The sequence below is a fragment of the Corticium candelabrum genome, chromosome 4, assembly GCF_963422355.1.
Source record: "Corticium candelabrum chromosome 4, ooCorCand1.1, whole genome shotgun sequence".
NCBI lineage: Eukaryota > Metazoa > Porifera > Homoscleromorpha > Homosclerophorida > Plakinidae > Corticium > Corticium candelabrum.
The window spans coordinates 4,376,307-4,393,806 of NC_085088.1; the positions used below are offsets into that span (position 1 = coordinate 4,376,307).

At 40.8% G+C, this 17,500-nt stretch overlaps 3 protein-coding genes across 3 annotated transcripts in view; all 3 read left to right on the plus strand.

Moving 5' to 3' along the window:
- LOC134178444 (uncharacterized) overlaps positions 1 to 175 on the plus strand; it is a 2,968-nt gene extending 2,793 nt beyond the window's left edge. Inside the window, exons 7-8 of the mRNA XM_062645322.1 lie at positions 11 to 77; positions 156 to 175. Coding sequence (XP_062501306.1) covers positions 11 to 77; positions 156 to 175 — 87 coding nt within the window. The remainder of the gene's footprint in view (positions 1 to 10; positions 78 to 155) is intronic.
- A 3,390-nt stretch (positions 176 to 3,565) lies between these two features.
- On the plus strand, positions 3,566 to 11,624 carry LOC134178795 (protein FAM193A-like). The gene is made up of 18 exons (XM_062645695.1): positions 3,566 to 3,623; positions 3,683 to 3,707; positions 3,771 to 3,799; positions 3,859 to 4,015; positions 4,095 to 4,219; positions 5,522 to 5,566; positions 5,700 to 5,790; positions 5,855 to 6,016; positions 6,083 to 6,286; positions 6,383 to 6,486; positions 6,548 to 6,649; positions 7,651 to 8,479; positions 8,533 to 8,712; positions 9,380 to 9,640; positions 10,859 to 10,913; positions 10,969 to 10,994; positions 11,056 to 11,108; positions 11,177 to 11,624. The coding sequence occupies exons 1-18, from the start codon at positions 3,616 to 3,618 to the stop codon at positions 11,262 to 11,264; spliced, it is 2,544 nt and encodes an 847-aa protein (XP_062501679.1). The 5' UTR covers positions 3,566 to 3,615; the 3' UTR covers positions 11,265 to 11,624.
- Positions 11,625 to 11,885: 261 nt separating this feature from the next.
- LOC134178730 (uncharacterized) overlaps positions 11,886 to 17,500 on the plus strand; it is a 10,220-nt gene continuing 4,605 nt past the window's right edge. The window contains exons 1-2 of the mRNA XM_062645618.1: positions 11,886 to 11,977; positions 12,041 to 12,154. Of these exons, the coding sequence (XP_062501602.1) occupies positions 11,923 to 11,977; positions 12,041 to 12,154 (169 nt within the window). The 5' untranslated portion in view covers positions 11,886 to 11,922. The remainder of the gene's footprint in view (positions 11,978 to 12,040; positions 12,155 to 17,500) is intronic.

Here is a 17,500-nt window from a genome sequence, read left to right on the forward strand (position 1 = left end):
TGTTGTTCAGTCGAAGTGGATGGAGTTGCGACATGCAATTAGATGTGCGTATAGACAAGCGGGAACGTCACTAGCAGGTATCATTATATGTTGTGCTAGAATAGGTCATATGCCAAATTGTGTACAATGTAACATGTATACTGTTGTAACAGCAGATTGGGTGCGGCCGTACTAAATTCATAGGAGAATAAGTACAGCTCTAGGAAATCCAGTATGGCCTGTCAGTAGCAGGAAATCTGGTACGGCCGTACTGAATCTGGTGCATATATCCGATATCTTAATTAAATTGTCTAATACAAATGATGTTGGAATCAACCTGCTAGGACGTCCACTTCACGAGATACGGTTTTTTTCTCACGTCCTCTCTAATATTCGAACAGACTTTAGTTGCAGCAAGGCTTGGTCAGGCTCACTGCTGTAAAAAGCGAGGTAATACGGTAGCAACCAGTGAAGTTGGTTGCTATGTAGTAGCACGTGGTTTTATCTATAGAGTGTGTTCTTATCGGAATATCCAACCCTCACATGTTTGACTCACATTCAATCTTCGTCGTCCTGCAGATAGCATGTCAATCACATAATGCGATTTACGTACTGACCTTGTAGCGTGCTGGTGCTGAAAGAAAATGCAACACCCAAGAAACTTAGGCGTGCCCACAATAAATCAGCAAGTGAAGACTCACCGTCTCGTGCCGTCATTGCATGAGAGTATGGGGTTGGGAAGATACTTCATGCATTTGTTTGTTTTATGTATACGATCTTCTTTGATGTCTGCTACCCACAGAGAGACGGATAGGCAAGGATACACTGTAATGTAATGGACACAGCTGGCAATGAATCGAGTGTCATACAGACATGGAAAAGTTATGGGAACACTGACACACACACACACACACACACACACACACACACACACACACACACACACACCTACGTAACTATAGTGACTGTTCTCGTTTTAGGTAAGTTGTTATGGTTTACATATGTTGACCCTTGGAGTTTGCATTAATTGTGCTTGTAAATTGTCACTACTTATAGCAAGGGGTGGTCTTAGTGTGTGAAATTCTTGCTATTCTTGATGGCTTATTTATATGTTGACCCCTTGGAGTTATGCATAATTTGGGTTTGTAAATTGTCACTATTTATAGCAAGAGAGTGATGCTCACCTTTGCATGAAAAACACTACCTAGAAATTCTTCCGGCTCACAAACATAGGTGTTTTGCCGCTACCTAAAGCGCAGAACGATAAACTATCCAGCGAGTGTTCACACATTCCATTTCGTCTTCGTTGAAAGAAATGAGAAGTAATTGAATTCAAAAGTGCAGAATTGCCCCGTGTGCAGAAATACCCCGGATTACCATATCCTGGATAATGAAACTGGGCATGCAAGAGCCATCTCAGGATTCTGACACAGTAAAGGCATGAGTTTGTGACCAGGGAGCAGTGGAGACAATGGTGAATCCTGTAGGTCGAAATAGGTAGACATGATTTTAGTAACAAGAAACGGACAACTTCCAAAATGTGATATGTGGAAGTCTGGTTGAAATCCCGCCTTGTTTTGACAAAGAGAGGTGTCTGATTTTAGTCTCTTATTCAATTAGCTATCACTATTGTCTTTCTTGCTTCATGAAAATGTCTAGCTGTGTAAAATCTAGCATGTCGTATCCATTGGCCCAGCGGTAATGTGTGTGTCGGTTGCATGCCATTGTGGGAATACTGTTCTGTATGCTTGCACTGCACTGAATTCTAGAAAGTCGTACAGATGGTGGCATACCACTATACACCATGACTGATATCAACATGATGTCCTAGACTAAAATTTAGATGACCTAAAAATTTTGGAAACTCGTCAAATGACGACAGCTAGTTGGACTGATTTTCGAGCCCTGACATGATACTAGCTATTTGCATTGAGGGCTGTTGTGTTTGTCACAATAGGATAACTATCAACAAATGCCTTACTTTTGGGTTTAGAACAGCCGATATCTGCAGCCCTGACAATACCAGGTAATGATTGAACCTGGACATTTTCTAATCAAAGCATTTATTTGGTTTGAGGTGAATTCGTTGGACATTTTGTTTGACCAACTTCTACTTTGGAGTGATCAAGAGAGCGATCAGCATTTGCTTTTTTTGCTTCATGTTCTGTAGACATTTTCAATGATATGAACAAAACTTTTGAAAATGGCTTACTAGGAATTTTTGGACATTATGTCATAAGTCATTTTGGTGAGATCACATCGAGATTGTGACTATCGATCATTAAGAAACGGTGGTGTTGAAATGTATGCTTTGCTACTTGTCTGCTTTGTGCTGAACTAGCATAGGATCGTTGTTTCAAACACACGTTATGTAGAGGCATACTCATGGCAAACGTTTTGTTTTCTATTGATGTTTTCCTGACGTAGAAATACTAATGGAGACATAGAGCACTTTCTTTGTGCCATAATTGATGACGGGAAAGACTGAACATCAGAAATTAGTAACTAACTAGCCTCCACCCGGCAAGTCCCGAGTGCATGCGGTGGGCAGTTGAAATCGAACCCGCTCCACACTGAGTCTATCCCGTCTATAGCATGAAGCAATTGCAACTTCCACGATGGAACGAAGCCCACCCGAGTCGAGTCCCCAAGAGGGGTTCCGGTGAGTCGAGCGTGAGTCAGTCGAAATCGCACCCGTTCGGCAGCGTCGGCGAGTCGATCCAGACACAACTTCCGCGTACAGATGGGATGGGACAAGCTGGCCGCTAGCGCAATTATATATATAGATAGAAATTTATCTTTACATTCATGATTGGTTGTCGCTTGTGACTCCCTCAAGTAACAATTGTAATTTGTGTAAAAATCAAATGTATTGTGGAAGCTAAAGCAATGAATAAGATCAGCACTGTGCTAATTACATTACTACGATTTTTGACAGCTACTACATGTAGTAGTATGCGTATAAACTAACATTTGGAGGTTACTAGGGGTTGAAGTAGGCTACAATGCACAGTACTGTTTGGTAATGAAACCATTTACAGGAGATGTCTAGACAAAACACACATTTGTCCAGGGTAGATTTGTAATGTTAGGAAACTATCTTCCTGGTAACAATTCTATTTCCAGGCCTCTTTCTGCATTATAGTTTATGAAGTGTGAAAGAAGAGTCTGAGGCTACATGTAGGTAGAGAACGAGGATCAATTAATGGCTTTAGGGAAACAATTGTTGGTGTCATCAAACTGTGCACACACACACACACACACACACACACACACACACACAAACACACACACACACACACACACACACACGCACACGCAATGCCTTTTATAGAGATACAGATGATAAATTAAGACAATATAGCAAGGTTACACATGGTTATGTGGCAATTTTTGCCATTCAATATTTCTGTAAGTTGGGCATTGCAACTGATGGGAAATGGGATGAGCATAAGTAATAAAACAACCAAATAACCCTAATTGAATGTGAGTTTGTCGCACAATTTGGTTGATATCATCAGTCTAGAAGCAACAGTTTTCTGGTTTGTCGAGTCTTTCTTTACTTGAATGATGTTTGTTTCAGATGACAGCAGTAATGGCAGTTTAGGTAGTTCCATCGACAGACTACAAGAGTCTATGAAATTGTGAGACGACTTGCTTTTGTGTTCCATAACATGAGACTGCATTGTGTCCTTGTTTGTAGTTTCTGTAGCCGCGATCCCCATCAGGTCATCTCATGTTTTCCTTTACCAATGCGAGGTAACACTGATGTGATATTTCTATTTGTGTAGCTCTTTGAACGTGTCGAAACTCAAGCAAGGTAAACCGATACATCACTATTACTACTGAGGATATGTTATCTGAGATATCGTTATATAGAGAGTACATACTGGAAGTGAAGTTGAGACTAATGGAAAAATTGTCATTGGGAACAAGTACCGTACAGTCGGGAAGAGATTTTCTAAGAACGTTGACTGAAGAGTACTGGTCTCTGTGTGTTGCTATGGAGACACTGGTTGATATCTTGTCACCTCTGGTGAGCGAGACAAGTGGATAAACAAATTTGTTGTTTTGATGGAGTTTGTGTGTGTGTGTGTGTGTGTGTGTGTGTGTAGGAGACTGAGTATTTGTGCAGGGTTGGTGTGACGGTGGAGCTGTTGAACAAGCATCTCTTCTATGATCTAGTGTTTACTGACGTCACTGTCAATGACGCGATGAGAGCAGTTGTTCAGGCTATGAGGTTCTTTGATGTAATTGTAGTAGATATACTTTGGGCTCAAAATCTTGTTGGTCCCCCAATAATTTCACCTGGAAACTAGTATTGGACGTGTGTGGTTAATTTGCACATGGTGGACCTAGTTGTAATTTTGTTCTAAACAAGGAGTCAGTGTTGTGATTCACTTACTGGTTGGTACCCTTGCTGATCAGTGCAAGGAATTGGCAAGCTGCTAGTCTAATTCCCCCAAAAAATGAATTTTAAAGTTACACTATATGTATGCCTAATACATTGCTTTGTACTCTGTGCTCCCAAATTTATTCTTGATAAAAACATAGACACCAGACGATGCTGTTCTGTTGGGGTGATTTGCAGACTTCAGTTACCTCATGTTTGGGTTGTTTTTGGTAACATATGGAGATTAGTGTTGGATGAAATTCGTATTTGAGATTGTTTTAGTAGTTTGAAGAGACTGATTGTTTTGTGTTAATTGATTAACTACTTATTTGAATGTAAGTGGATTTTCTATTTTATATTCTAATGAGAAACTAAAACTTGCTGGTACACTGTGACCTCTAGCCACATGGTAGGAAGAATTACAAGATTGTTAGTTCAAGTTGGTTAGCTCTCTTGGCCATGAAATCATCAGTCTTCAGTCTTGGTTGGCTCAAGGTGGGAATGGCTTGATTTCACTTGTAGGAATGTGTAACTGAAAACAGCATTCCAATCATGTGGTGACGAGTACAAAGGAAGACTGCCAACTGTGTCAGAGAATATGGAGGGAGGAAGCTGTTAGAGGTATGCAGCGTTCTACTGAGTTCCCTGTCTTAGGTGCACTCGAGGACTTGTTTTTCTGTCCTTTGTACTCATCTTGAAGTTGATGAAGACTTTACCTTGTTTTTGCTCTTCTGTGTATCTTTTGCCTGTCAAGAAGACTTTCTGACCGTTTTGTGAAAGAACATAGGGAAATTCCTGGTTTTTGATTTTCAACCAAATGCCTGAGCAGTTGATTTGTGGGTTTGGCAAAATACATTGGAGGTCCCCAAAATATTGGTGCGTTGTGATCAATGGTTAACTCTGCATGCAGAGACATAATTGAAAGTTTTACTTCTGATCTGCAATATAAGTTTTTCCTTTACAGTGATGTCTTTACGTATAACTTGGAATGATAGTAATGCATAGAAAGTTACCTTCAGGGGCAAGTATTGTGAAGGAAAACATACAAGGTTGTCATATGAGATTTTAAGCCTGTTAATTAATGTCCTGATTAAGTGTATTTGTATTTCTTGTTTTGTCTTGTTTTATTGTATTTGTTCTTCCTTGCAGTGCCAATCAGGATTCTAGTAACTCTGAACCAATGCTTCTCGAACAGTAAGTGATGATTCTTTGTACATTAGGTATTTATTTGTTACTTGTTTGCGTGTGTCTGACGAACCGTGTTTGTGTCTGTTTATGTGTACTGTACTATTGATTTTATGTGTTAACTGTTTAGTGTTATGAATAGGTTTAGTCGGTTTGAGAGGGAAATGTATCGAGCAGACAGAGAATGGAGAAATGTGAAGTTACCTGGAAAGGGTCATGATAAAGGCAGATCGGTATACAACATTTATAGTGTGAAACGGAATCACCAGTTTTATGTCAAGTGTTCACTGCTTCCAGATTCTTCAACGCCTGACAGAAAGGAAGAGTGAATTAGGTGACTGCACTGGCTCTATGTCGTCATCTATGGAACTTTCGCTTATTGAGAAACGAAGATCAAAGTCTGATGAACCAATAGCACAAAACAAGTACAAGCAGCTTTTTCTTTCAGATGAAAAAGAGGTTCATCCGAATATACTGAACATTGAAACAAAATTATCAGTTACACGATCAAACTTTTTGTTGTAGAGATTGCTTGGCAGAGATATGTTGGATGCAGACTGTCCTGGAAGTCCTCCATCATTCGAAGAACATTTTACATTTATGTGGGACTTGTACTTGGATCGGGAGAGATACGAAAACGACATGTCTCCACAGTTTCAGTTGGCTCAACGAATGTCTTTGGACTGTGATGACAATAATCCTATTTTTAGGCTGATGATGACAAGAAAGGTAAACGAAGTAGTGAAACTAACTTTTGTTGTCATCAATCTTGTTGACAAGGCAAAATGATGAGCTTTAATATGGGACAATACTATGTCTTATTAGTTGGGTGCACTAAGTCGAGTTCAACAACGAGAATTGGCTGACGAAGTGTTGCAGAAGGTTTTAAGCAGAAAGACAACTCTTCTTGAAGATACCTTAAGACCCCGGTTTGTTAGTTTGTAGAATGGTGTGACATTGATTGTACTTTGAGTGACTTGTGTGGAATAGGTCAGTGGCATCTGATGCATTTGTGTATACTGGTCCTGTACGGCAGTTTGTTGGCTGTGTGGATGCATCAGAGTGTCGATGTCCAAGCTGTGCTCAGACCAGGTTGGTGTTCGATTAGTTGCTCAATAGTGAGAACATATTGGATCTTTAATAATGAGTGTTATTACGTTGGTGTAATCAGTTATTGATAAAAGGGGAACTTAAACACACAACCAAGTTTGCTTTTGCAACGTACGTGTGTTTGATAAGTTCAACTGTATGTTTGTACATTCTAGTAACATTGGTTCTGTAAGCAGAAATTGCAGTTTGAATGTTCCTACTCAACAAGGGTTGTGCGAGTCATGATTTGTCATTGGTGGGTAGCCTTAGATCAGTTTGCAGAAACTGTGAGGTATACCACATCTTAACGGTACGAAAAGCAAGTGAACTTTTATTTTTACTTGCACAGCAGGTGTAGCATTGTAGCAATGTGATGAAAATGCTGTAGGCTTATGGAATGTCTTATGTGTGAGGGTTTGAAAATTTTGAAGTTACACTGTATCAACTTGTCACTTCATTGGTATATGACAACGACACCAGAGCAGACAACATCAATTCGAGCCTGAGGGAATGTGTAAAGAGAACTTTCTTTCTTCTTTGTCAGCACATTTACGACAGATTTGTTTAAGTCGTCAGCATATAGATTCTGAATTAGTTAGTCTGTTTCTGCAATGATGTGTTAGATGCTGTGTTAGGTTATCCAAACAAGGAGTTAGTTTGTGATACCTGTTTGATAGTACACCTAACAATATTAGGGTTGATGAGTACATGTTGTCAATGAGAAGACATTTCGTTGTTGTCTCTGTTCAGTTTTCGCTATTAATAGATAATGAACACCAACTGATGTTAATGACTCTTGATTTCATACTGTAGTTCTGTAGTTTTGTTTTGCATAAATATTTTTATTAAGGCATTAAGCATTGCATGTTGGTGTGTCCTCTTATTTGTGTTGAAAGTATGAACTGGCAGCCATAATGTTTGAATTATCAGCCAGACTGTTTTGTACAGACTACCTGAAAATTTATTTTGTTTTGTGCTTACCTAATCTATGATGTGGTCTAAAGATGTATGTGTGAACGGTGCAAAGATGCTCGGAAGAGCATTGAATATGTTTCATCAACATCTGGTCGAACAAAGACTGGGAAGTCATCGAAGTCAAATCGAAAGAAAAGAAAGGGTGCTGGTACTGGTGGTGTCACTAACCAGTCTACAACACTGACTGTACCCAAAGGAGGTTGCTCTTGTGATGGTGTGTCTATGAATGGTATCGGTCGTTTCTGGGAAATGAAGAACAGAGAGAGCGTTCTTGCCCTTGACAGCAAACTGTCATTTCGATCGCCATGTCAATGTCCGGCGTGTGAAATGGCACGTGAGAAGCACCAGCATTGTTTTGATACTTCTATTCCTGAAACGATGAACAGCATGGCTCGAGCTATCGAGTCAGGCAACACAGGATCACCTACAAATCTGGCATCGTATACTCCACCGGTGTCACCATCTGTTACTGTTCCTCCAAGCAGTCCACATCCATCGTGTAACGATCAGTCATCAGAAGATTATTCTAGTCATGCTCGTTCTAGCAGCCCATTGCCACCACTCGAGAGTCAATCGGATGAGACAAGCTCTGTCTGTTCTCTGGGAGTTGACTATCCGTATAACAGTATGTCTGACAGCAGAGGAGTAGATCCATCTTTTGGAGTCAATCCTTCGAGTGGGATGAATTCATACTCAATGGGCACGAATTCTACTTCTAGTGGGTCACGTTCCGGAGGCAAGCACTGCAACTGTTATTATTGTGAGTTATTTGGTCACGGGCAAGGCATTACAGCACCAACCAGTCATAATTTCACGCAAGTAAGGGACAAGCTTCGACAGAGATTGAACCAGAGAAAGGTCAGTGTGTTGTTTGGAAGAATTGTGGGGTTGTTGTCACTGTCTTTGCTTAGCCTTCTCACCAAGGAGGACAAGAGCATGAAGACAGTGTGCCTGGGCATGATGTGACAGACACAGATGACAAAGATGCTAGAACAGTGGAGGAATTGGTTTCATTCATTACTGGTGATGAAAAGCAGGGAAAGAAGCAACAGGGAAAGGCTGACAAGAGATCCAGGCAGAAACAGAAGAAGGTAGGTGTCTCTGTCTGCATGTCTGTCTGTCTGTCTGTCTGCTGAGTTGAGAGAAAAATGCAAAATAACGAAATATGGTCAACAGCTGTCTATAGCAGGATCTGATACAACATGTATTCCACTGGTTTTTGAACACTTTGGCTTTTGGGGCCTGACTATCTCGATAAGATCTCCAAACTTTCAAAGGATGCAAATGGAAAAAGCAGTGAAACAGACTTTAGAGATAGATGGAGAAAGCAACTGTCTGTAGTTGTACAGTCTTGCAACTCTCGTGCGATTTTCAGAAAGTTGTCGAATTTGTCTAAGTGCAAATTTGATGACTTTCTATATGATAAAGACATTCAACATTTGTTCATTGACTGTTATTGTTATGCATACGTAAAGTTAGCAATCTGTCTGTCTGTCTGTCTGTCTGTCTGTCTGTCTGTCTGCTTGCATGTCTATGTGTCTGTCTGTTTCTGTGTGTCTGTTTGTTTGTCTATTTGTTTGTTTGTTTGTCTATTTGTTTGTTTGTGTGTCTATTCATTTGTTTGTGTGTCTGTCTGTTTGGTTGTTTGTTTGTCATGTCTGTTTGTCAGTCTGTTTGGATTCATCTTGCTGAATGTCTTATCCACTTTATTTAGCAGCATGTGTTGTTATGTTGCTCATGCAAATCTTTATCTATTAGGCCGAAGCTAAAGCTAAACGAAGTACTGGAAACAAGAAGAAGACACTTTCTGAAAATCTAAACAATTATCATGAGGAGCCTTTGAATCATACGTGGGACAGTTCAATGGAAGCGATATTTAAGCATGTGAATGGACCTACTTCTATCGATGGCTACGCATGGTCAGAACAGGATCTTGAACACGACTCTGCTAACGACACTGGATCAACCAACTCACACACAACTGAGAGACTTTCTCTCAGCAATGGCTCGACAGTCATGGTAATGTGTTTGTGAATTATTTGTTTACTAGTTGTAACTATGTACTTTCTGGCCTCAAATTGTTTTATGCATTTATTACCTGTGAATTTCTTTGTCAGTCGTAATGCTGTGCTACAGTTCACCAGGCATTTTTGTGTCACAGGTCACACGATACTTTATTAGCTCATATAGAGGGCGTGTCCTTATAGGTGAGAGTTAGTAGAAAGTATGACCATGACATCTTGTAACTAAACGGGTGCGCCCTGATGATTTGGAAACCCAGACGTTAGCATTTGAGTGAATGTGTATTCATGTTGTCCATGGAAGAGTTGGATTTTGAATAATTTTAAGACTTTCGTGAATGGTCTGCGTTCACAGTACAGTAGATTGCAAAATGGTGGACAAAAAACCATTACAGCAGCAAACGAAGAGTTTGACATGATGCTGCATCACAGAAGGTGAAACAGCAATGAAGACGTACACACTAATTAGATGTATGTATTGGAAAACCTATAGTAAGTGAATTGGGTACATGACATTAGTGAGTTGAAGTTTGACACAGCTGATGGTGTTTGGGTAGGTTTGTGCTTGGGTGCATGTACGATATGTGGTACTGTATCATACTATAGACATGGACTAGTACAACGAGTATTCTCTCATTGAAGGGCATGTCCTTGTGTCTCGAGGTATAAGGGCAGTCTGCTAAACCTTGCGCTATAACACTGCTCTTCTATGTGAGATAATATGGTCGTTCTACAAATTACATGTATAAGCAAGGTCAATCATTTTGCTGGTAAAATTCCGGCTAGCCCCATGGTAGATGTCTGTGTTGCAGATCACACCTGAAGCATCGTTTGTCTTGTACTTTTGCATTCATCAAACGATGGTGGAACTACTGTTGCTGAATAATTTACAGTTTGATGTAACAGACGAAGAGGCATAGAAAGCCTGTTTGTAAGACATAGTACATGTAGTTATCATCAAGAGCAGAACAACTCTGGGCAATTAGACCATCTTTTGTTGTAAAGTGAGCGTGTGCCTTTGTTAAAAGGCTGTAGACAAGCTGTAGTACGTGGTAGTAAGGAGAAAATGGCCACTAGGTGGATGGTGAACTTGATGTTTGAGTTGGACTGTTAATTTTTCTTGCCATTTTGACTTACAGCAGTTGTTGGAATGATGTTATTTACTGTTCAAGAGTTTGTTGATTTCTGTATTATCTGATGTGACCTTATGATGTAGGGACACGGTGAAGACAATAATTATCACCACATGGCAGGTAGTCTGGACGATGAAGGTAAATCGAATCGTCTGTTGTTCATACCGCTGTTATGTACTGTTGTTGTTCGTAGTGCCAAGCGATGGAATCGGATTAGACGTAAAGTCATTCATTGATTTTCCTGCCAATAAGAAACTTACATTTTCATGTTGTTGTGCAGGATGACGAAGATTCAGTAGATGAATTTGAGAAACGGCTCGAGGAATTTCGAAAGTCAGCCCCATGCATGCCATATTGTCATCTATTTCTGTATGTTTTATTCGCATCTCTACTTGCGTTAGATTTTGCTTCGACAGTGCTCCACAGAAGAAGAAGTTGTCGGTGAATCTTGACAGTCTGACGTTGAAGAAAAAGTCGCAGAAGCCGTGATGGCTTGCGCATCTGTGCTATGGCTTGCGCATCTGTGCTATGTATTGCACTGGGCGATCTACTCGGTGCTCAACCTTTTGCATTTTGCACTTCTTGCATTTATCTGTACGAATGAATCTTGTTTCTTACTTGCTTGTTGATCAAGTTGGATGTTATTGGATAACAAGCAATTTGTCAATATTCAGCCCGACAATTTTTTGGTTTTTTCATCCTAAAGGGCAAAAATTAGCGCGCGCTATGTGGTAATTATGCAGTACGTACGTATAAGGGCATCAATTAGCGCGCGCTATAAAGGTTTGGAGTGACTTTGCAAAGCGTAATTCGCTTGACTAGACATACTTAGGCTAAATTAGCCATTCTATTGGAAGTGCAGCAAGGCTTCAAAGCTTCACAGGTAGCTTGTTGTCGTGAGGTCCTATTTGGGTGCTAGATTAGTAGACTTCGGGGAACGGTACTTAGTGCAAGCCAAAATGTTACCTTTTATAGTTTAAAGTGTCGACAGCCACGAACACAAGCCACTAAAGAGCGCGCCACACTGAAGGTCCGACATGCGAGAAAGCAAGGGCATTGGTTATCCGGGACAACAACTAGTTGAATGCAATGCAACATGGATGGCGGGGACAATCCGTTCGAACCCGATGCTTCTTCTTTCGTCGGTATGACGACGTTGGATCAAAATTCAACGTTTCCGACGACTAGCCTGAATTTCGAAGGTACATTTGAGCGATTGTAAGGGATTTCGAGGCTAGAGACGTTGACTTCTGACGTCATTGCAGATGTGACGTCAGCCAATCTCACTAATCTGGCAGACGTCTCGCCACCTTTGTTCAATATGAATGATACCGATGGAGATTTGCTACTCGGATCGTGTGAAACTGACCAAGACAAAGGTGGGGGAAATACTAAGTAAACATAAGACGTTTGCCCTTATATTAATTGATAAGTAATAAATAATAATTAAAAATAATTAATAAACAATTAATAAATAATTAAAAATAATTAATAAATAATAATTAAAAATAATTAATAAATAATTAATTAATAATAATTATAAATAATTAATAAATAATAATAAAAATAAAGCCTATGACAGCGTGCCACACAGTTGGTTGCTCCAACGCCTTCAGCTGCATAAGATCAGTCCAGTCTTGTGCGGGTTCCTGTCATGTGTGATGAAGAGTTGGAGGACATCGATGGTGCTTTCTTGCGGGAATAGTACGATCAAGACAAGGCTTATGCAGATCAGGAGGGGTATTTTCCAAGGTGACTCACTTTCTCCACTTCTCTTCTGTATGGCTCTCAATCCTCTGAGCAAGGAGCTGAACAGAATCGGTTACGGCTACCAGATGACCACTGGGCATGGTGAGACTGCCAAACGTCAGCTTATCAGTCATCTACTTTACATGGATGATCTGAAGCTGTATGGCAGAAACTCTGATCAGTTGGACGAGTTGTTGCACACGGTTCGTACCTTCTCTGATGACATCCAGATGAAATTTGGTCTGGACAAATGTGCTGTTGCACACTTTGTCAACGGCAGGCTATCTGGACACAACTGTGGTGTGACGGTAGGAAAACGGACACCATCAACTGTCTGGAACCGGGTCAAGTCTACAAGTACTTGGGCGTGGATGAGAGTAACGGTATTCAGCACAGCATGATGCGGGAGAGACTCCGTCGTGAGTACTTGTGCAGAGTGAAGGTGGTTCTCCGGACTGAGTTGTATGGTCGGAACAAGATTCTAGCCATCAATGGGTTTGCACTACCGGTTCTCACTTACGGTTTTGGCGTCATTCATTGGGGGTGCACGGACCTGCAGCAGCTCGATCGACGGACCAGAAAGCTCCTCTCTATGCACGGTGTCCACCATCCTGTTGCAGACGTTGACCGACTGTACGCTCCTTGCAGTGATGGGGTAGGGGGTTACAACAGATTGAGTCGACATATCAATCTTGTATTGTGAGGCTGAACTGTTACCTTGCTGACAGTTCTGATCCTTTCATGCAGATGATACGGGAGTGTGACTCTGGAAAATCTTCACACTCGATCAAGCGCATGGCTTGTCGGTTTACTGCACAGCTGCAGAGGAGTCTTTCTTTGGACAACAAGTCGCAGAACTTACACAGGAATGCATTCATCTAGGTTGAAGGTGGCTTCGAGCAAGCGCCTGAAACAGATGCGAGACATTACCGTACGTGTTGCAGTTCTCTTCGTGTGCGGTCCTGGAGCGGGAAGCCTATGCACGGGCAGTATCGTCGTCTCACTGAGCAACCGCCTATGGACATGAAAGAGACCTACGGTTGGCTAAAGGCAGCAAATCTTGCTGCTGCAACTGAAGGACTGGTTGTTGCTGCTCAAGACCAAGCTCTTCGGACTCGGTACTATGAGCACAAGATTCTACATCGTGAAGTCAGTCCTACTTGCCTCACGTGCAGTGTAGGCCTGGAAACAGTTGACCACATTGTGGCAGGCTGTAGTGCTTTGGCACCGACGGACTACACTGATCGACACAATCAGGTGGCCTCCATCATTCACTGGGATGTTTGTCGTATTTTGGGGTTCCAGTGGAGAGCAGATGGTATCGGCATCATCCTGCTAGGCTTGTGGAGACGGATGACATTACTATGATGTGGGATACCACCATCCCCACTGCCAGGAAGATCAAAGCCAATGGTCCAGACATCTGTCTCAGAAATAGGAAGACAAACACTTGTCTTCTTATTGATATCAGCTGTCCTGCTGATGGCAACATTGGCAAGAAACATGCTGAGAAGTTGGCGAAGTACAGCGACTTGCAAGTGGCGATAAGCCGCATGTGGCATTGTCGAACACTGATGGTTCTGGTGGTCTTGGGAGCTTTGGGCACAGTGCACGCAGGTATTGCACTGTGGCTGGACATTATTCCAGGTCATCACAACCTGCAGCACTTACAGAAAACAGTACTTCTGGGATCTGCTCGGATCCTTCGTAAAGTCGTGTCTTCTTTCTAGACAGCCGTGATTGTCTAAATACTTCTGAAGCAGGGTTTGCTTTCGGTACTTGTAATAGACTTTACAAACCAGACTGATCTGGTTGAGCATGACACAATTAATAAATAATAATAAAAATAATAAATAAATAATTAATTAAAAATAATTAAAAATAGTTAATAAATAATAATTAATAATTAATAGATTTATTATTATTATCAAAACGTATGACGTTTGCTTCATATAATTAATAAAGGACTACTAATTAATTAAACTATATTGACACCGAGTAAACTGATTTATGATAGAGTAGCAAGTTTCTGAGTTTTTAGAGTTTCTGCGATTGCTGTATTATTGACATGGACAATATTTAAAAATATATCAGAAATATAATAATAAAATTATAATTAATAAATAACAATTTTAAATTAATAGTTAATTAAATAAATATTACCAAATAATTTTTTGGTTTTGTTTGATTTCTGTAAGGCTCAGCTCAATGTGAGTCTACGTTCAACAAATAGGATAATCCGATTATAATATTGATACATTTTCATTTTGTATACATACGCATATACATTACCGTAAATGTTGAACAAGAGCTCCACGCCTGGCTCATTACCCGAGGCCCAGCTATCCAAGCTAAAGGTATAGTAGTCGTCTGGATGACGACAGTACGTACGACCGTATTTATACTCGATTAGTGCAGATGCAAATGAAGCTATTCCAACCAATAGACAAGAAGTGGTGTCATTACTGACCAATAGACGAATGTGATGTCATCATGAGGCTCCACCTCTCTTTGTTTGATAGCTGCTTTGGCCATCGGACGTCCATCCTGTACGTGGTGTTTAGTCCTCTGCTTTACATAAGGGTTTAGCACACAGAAACAACGCCTAGAGTCTACATTTGCATCTGCATGTTTTCCCACCAACAACCAGGCGTCTAGGGAGTGAAGGTACTGGATTCAGGCGCAGTGTGGTACGTCTAGCTGTACCCGACTTGTAAAATTTTGCTTATTCCAGTGTTTCTGCATGGTGGTTCTGCAGTCTGACAGCTTCAATTTTCAGTGTGCGTGATTGAGCGGCTGCGGTGTTGTTGCAAAAATCACTATAGTATTGCGCTCAACAGAAAGTTGGCACTCCACGGGAATTTGCGAAGGGGAATGTGCATTGTCCATGACAGCGTGTCTGTTTGTCGAGCGAAGTGACTGACCTGTAAGTACGCAAGTCTGGAGACGAGTTTACACGTATTGCATCTTTGTTTAGCTAAACGAATGCATCGGAAACCTTTAGCTGAGATGAGTGGGTTGAGCTAAAACCTCAGTATGCAAAGCATTATCACGTGATGAGATATGTCATTACATACACCGGCCGAGGGTTTAGCACTTTAGTGCTTGTCTATTGATATTTGGTTTGAAAATATAACCGGAAGTTTGTTTGAATGACTGCCCAGGGGTCGTCATTTGGGCAGAGACACTTGATTGCATTCGTGCAGACCCTGCCTGGCAAGGTTAATTAAGCACAGCAAAGATGCAACACTGTAGACTGACAATGCATGTTGACAATTCTCATATCAAAACACACACCTTCGCGAATAGTACCCATGCTCAACTAATGCCCCGTGGTGATCATTAACGAAACATTAATGTCCCATGCTTATTTAGTGCCCCACTGTGGTAGTATTCCAACCCAGTAACAGTGGCAGTTATATAAATGCATGCGCGTCTATCAATGTGTACGTTGGACATGAAATGGACACCCAGATAGAACCACTGAGTGATGATGAAGATTCAATGCGTGCAACAGATCAGGAATACGACTCAAGTGATAGTAAAAGTATCCAGGATACATACCAGTAAGACTAGAAGATTAGATTACGGTAGTTTGTTTGTGTTGTGTAGTGTGATGGTATGCAAACAAACGATGCAACAGTCTCTGTGCTTGCGAAGTAATAATGCCCCATGCCTGAATTGTGTCTCATGCTTAAATAATTGCCTATGTTTCAGAGCTATGAAAAATAGAGTCCATGGGACACTATTGCGGAAATACAGTATGCTGTTCATGCACCAGTTCACACTCTAAGGACTACACAAGTTACACTAGGATAGTAGTAGTAGTAGTGGTTTATTATGTCTTAAGGAGGCACTTATTCAGTTGGCACTTAATTGGACATTTACGCTTAAGTTTATGATTTCAACAAGCAAATTTTCACTGTTTACCACACTCGCTTGATTATTACCCCACCCCAATGGTTGGCCAGAGTCAAAGGTTAAATATGGGATGGGGTCTTTCTCAAACATTGACACCTTTAACACGTGGTCAACAGGCATGCACAAGTTGAATGTCAGCATTTCTACAGGCACTAATCTAGCAAACAGTCACTGTGGAAAGCACCAATTAGCACTAATTAAAGGATTGAGATGTAAAAATCTTAGAGTCTTGGACAAAGGAGCTAGGGGCTTACTTGAGCCGTGGGGTAATATCATAATCAAGCAAGTACAGAACCACCTCAAGGCTGTTAATTGGATGGGCTCTTTTTCAAGCATCTACAGTATGTAAGAAATTTGGTTACTGTTTGAGCTTGGGTTGTTACAGTTCAGTCTTTCTCGCGAGATACGTGTGGGTGTCGGATATGACATTTTGTCACAATATATTATCATATCATGATTTTATGTGCCAGTTTATTAACCTAACTGATACAAAAGGAGAGAAGAGCCTCACCATGTATGCAACAAATCTAATGCCAGCTGTTAGTTACGCACACAGTATTAGAGTTTTGAGACTCTAGTTTGCAATGAAAGAGCAAGCTAGAGGGATGTGGTCTCTGGTCGTTCTGCAAGTTGTTGTGTATAATGAGTGATTCACTCTCAGGTTACTATTTCAGTGCTACTTGTCGAATACACTAGTAGTACTTCAGGATTCTGAGGATGGTGTAGAGAGGTCTCTTGAAGGACAGGCCAAGGCTGCCACACTTTTCTAGAAAAAATGCGTATGGTGCCTGTGGATGACCACACCCACCTCTAATAAAATTACGCTCATTTGCTTGCATTGGTCGCCTACTTTTTGTAAACTGGATTTTGCAGACCTACATGATCACAGTTAAAATATAGCTACACAATGGTAACATTACTTGTTATCTAAATGTATTGAATAACGTCAGTTTGTCAAAGTTTGTGCAGTCACCAGTCAGTATAAAGTGTTACCTAATACACTTCTGATACACAACATATAGTCAAATGTCAGTTATTCGAAAGCATCAGTTTAA